The sequence below is a fragment of the Chlorella variabilis genome (assembly GCF_000147415.1).
Source record: "Chlorella variabilis unplaced genomic scaffold CHLNCscaffold_8, whole genome shotgun sequence".
Classification (NCBI taxonomy): domain Eukaryota; kingdom Viridiplantae; phylum Chlorophyta; class Trebouxiophyceae; order Chlorellales; family Chlorellaceae; genus Chlorella; species Chlorella variabilis.
The window spans coordinates 1,153,350-1,156,216 of NW_005435080.1; the positions used below are offsets into that span (position 1 = coordinate 1,153,350).

General features: G+C 63.1%; 1 protein-coding gene across 1 annotated transcript in view; it reads right to left on the reverse strand.

Annotated features, from left to right (window-relative positions):
- Positions 1-1,720: 1,720 nt before the first annotated feature.
- Positions 1,721-2,867, reverse strand: part of CHLNCDRAFT_144992 (hypothetical protein) — a gene marked incomplete at both ends in the record, with an annotated part of 10,242 nt that continues 9,095 nt past the window's right edge. The window contains 4 exons of the mRNA XM_005848448.1: positions 1,721-1,860; positions 2,004-2,116; positions 2,240-2,298; positions 2,410-2,659. Of these exons, the coding sequence (XP_005848510.1) occupies positions 1,721-1,860; positions 2,004-2,116; positions 2,240-2,298; positions 2,410-2,659 (562 nt within the window). The remainder of the gene's footprint in view (positions 1,861-2,003; positions 2,117-2,239; positions 2,299-2,409; positions 2,660-2,867) is intronic.

A 2,867-nucleotide genomic window follows, 5' to 3' on the forward strand; every position in this document is an offset into this window, starting at 1 on the left:
GACCGGGCAAGGGGAGGACGGGGCAAGCGCAAAAGCGCAAGCATCTGCGGGTTACGGGGGGGAGAGTAGGGGCGTGACGACCAGAACGGCAGGCACGGAGTGAGCGAAAAGAGGGGGGGACGGCGGGCCGCCCGGCACGCGGCGGCAGCAGCAGCAGCTGCCTGCCCGAACGCAAATCGCTCGGCGGCAACAGGCTCCTCCGCCAAGCCACGCCACCCCACGTCTCAATTCGCTGAAGGGAAAGCACCAGGGCTTGGGGCCGCGACACACGGAAGCGGGAATTGGGGGGAGGGGCTGGCGCGCACAAAACGCGTCGTAGGGGGCGAACAAGTCGCAGAGGGGGTGGCCGGGCACCAACGGGGCACACGGGGGCTCATACAACGGGCCGGGAGCCGGCACCGGCCCGAGGGGGTGTTCGCCGGACTAGCCGAGCCGCGGGCGCCGCAGGGCCCGGGGCACCCCTCCACGCACCATCAGGAGGCCATCTCGAGTGCGGGCAGTTGCAGAATGGGCGGCTGGCGGGCCAAGCGAGCCGGCGATGCTGCGGTCGCCCTCGTCCTGCGTCCCCAAGGCAGGGTGTTGCTCAAGAAGGGCCCCAGAGGAGCGGGAGGGGGGCGCGGGGCCCGGCCGCGCCGGGGGACTCGAGCAAGGAACGATGAACAACTAGGGCAAGGCCCAACCGACGACCAACCCAACACACCAAGACTGACGCATAAAAGTGTTGCTCGCGGCTAAGAAAGGCCTTCTTTGAAGGCGCTGGAGCTAGTGTCTAAACCCTCCGAGAGGGCACAGGTTCGATTCCTCCCATGTCGAAACTTTGTGAGGACAAACGCGGCATAGCTGACCGGCTCAGCGCCAATCCAAGCCAATTCCTTCGGGAACGCCTATTAGAATCGCCAAGGCTTCGGCACAGGCCTCCCCGGGACCCATTCACTACTAGTGGGGGGTACTGCACTTGGCGCGTCGGGCAGATCAAATAATGGTCTAAAGCTAGACGTTAAAACCGGGAAGTTAAGCCTGTGGAGGCTCTTCCCCACCTTTACCTTTATCCTCAGCCTTCCCACCTCCTAAGTTTACTCAGCACCTCTTTCTCCCTCCACACTCCCTTCACTTTCCCATTGATGCCTCCCAATACTTTGTACGAATTTTTCAACCATGGTTTCATTCCACTTCTTGTCAGCAGCATGGCTTGCACCTTCATGCCGATTGTGCTGGCACAAACCGTTCCCTTCTGCCTCTGCATTGTTTTTCATCTCCCCTCCTCTGTGACTTGCTGCCTTGCTGCGCTTATGCTCTCTAACTTGTTTCGCCAACTCCGCTCTGGATCGGATGACTGGACGTGGAACAAGTACATGCAAAGACCGTGTTTGAAGTTGACAGGGTAGAGGAGCATACTTCGCAGAGCGCGGTGTTGTACAGGTGCAGATGTGCAGCTGCTGGGCAAGAAATCAGGAAGGAACCCGGGAAAGCAAACCTACAAGGGAACGTTGCCGGGAAACCTCGATGTGACAGCGACGAAATCGGGGGGGCGAAAAGATGGGGGAAAAAAAAAACTGCCGCGCAGGGGAAGGCATTGGATTTGAAATTCGTTTGAGTTAGGTTGAGTTGATGAAAAGGGCTTGGATTAAATCTGGGACGCTAGAAGTGCCACCGATGCAAAACTGTCCTATGCTTGCTGCAGGTCCCTCCGCAAGGGCTGCAGCACTCTGCTGCAGTCTTGCTACGCGCCCACCGTCTGCGCCTGCACCTCGGGCCCCACCGCGTGTATCTCCAGCACATTGCTCTCAATGGTGCGGCAGATGGCCTCCAGCGGCAGTATGGAGAAGGGCTCCTCAATGCTCACGCCAATCTCCTCGATGCCTGCACAAACAGGTAGCAGAGGGGCAGGGCAAGGGGTCGGAGGAGCCTCTGGTGGACAGGGCCCCCAATCATTGTACATTTACAGCTTTACCAAACCCAGGCATCAGCCTGCTGGCATGTGCCAGCTGGGCGGCGTGGCTCACCCAGCAGCAGGAACGCCACGAGCAGGGTGATGGGCAGCATGGCCCAGCGGCAGGCCGTCCACAGAGTGAAGGGCAGCAGGGTCAGCCAGATCATCATGAAGCGTGAGGTGTGGCTGCGGGGCAGCGAGGGGCAGGGCAATGGAAGGGAAGGAGGCTGAGGAGGGCAGGCTGAACAGGGGATGCACGTGCGATGCCTTGCCACCCGCACACGAGCTGACGCTACCGGCAGCACTCACCGCGTGTAGGACAGGGGGATGGGGGTGCGCAGCAGACGCTCGCACGCGCCGGCCACATCCTGCAGGCAGGACGGGAAAGCGGCTGGGCGTGCTCAGGGCGGCTGAAGCGGCACACACATGTACAAGCCCAACACACACCCGTGCCGCCAGCGGCCAGCCCCTGGCCTCACCGTGAAGGTGCCCACGCCCTCGTCCATGCGGAAGGCCGCCATGCTGGCCGCATACTCGCCGCCCCACTCCCCAGACCGCGCCTTGTTGGCCGCCAGCTGCGCCGCGCGCAGCAGGTTGGTGAGCTGCTGGCACACGTACAGCGGGCGGTGGGTGGCGCCCAGCAGGCCGGCCAGCTCCTCGGGCTTCAGAGTGCTGCGCAGCTCCTCCTGTAAACTCTCGCCCTCCCGGATGTGGCACATCAGCGCCTTGCTGCACGCGGGGTAGCAGCAGAGGCGGCGCGGCGGCAGCGGTTGTGGAGGCGCCAGCTGGGCAGCGGGGATTTGGGGCTGGCGGCATGTGCGGTGCGTGGTCGCAATCTCGTGGCCTGGCGAAGAGCCGACGATGGATGCCGCTAGGAAATGGCAGAGGTGCCTGCCAGTGCGGTGCGTGCAGCGCGGGCCCCCCCCGACCCCCCCCC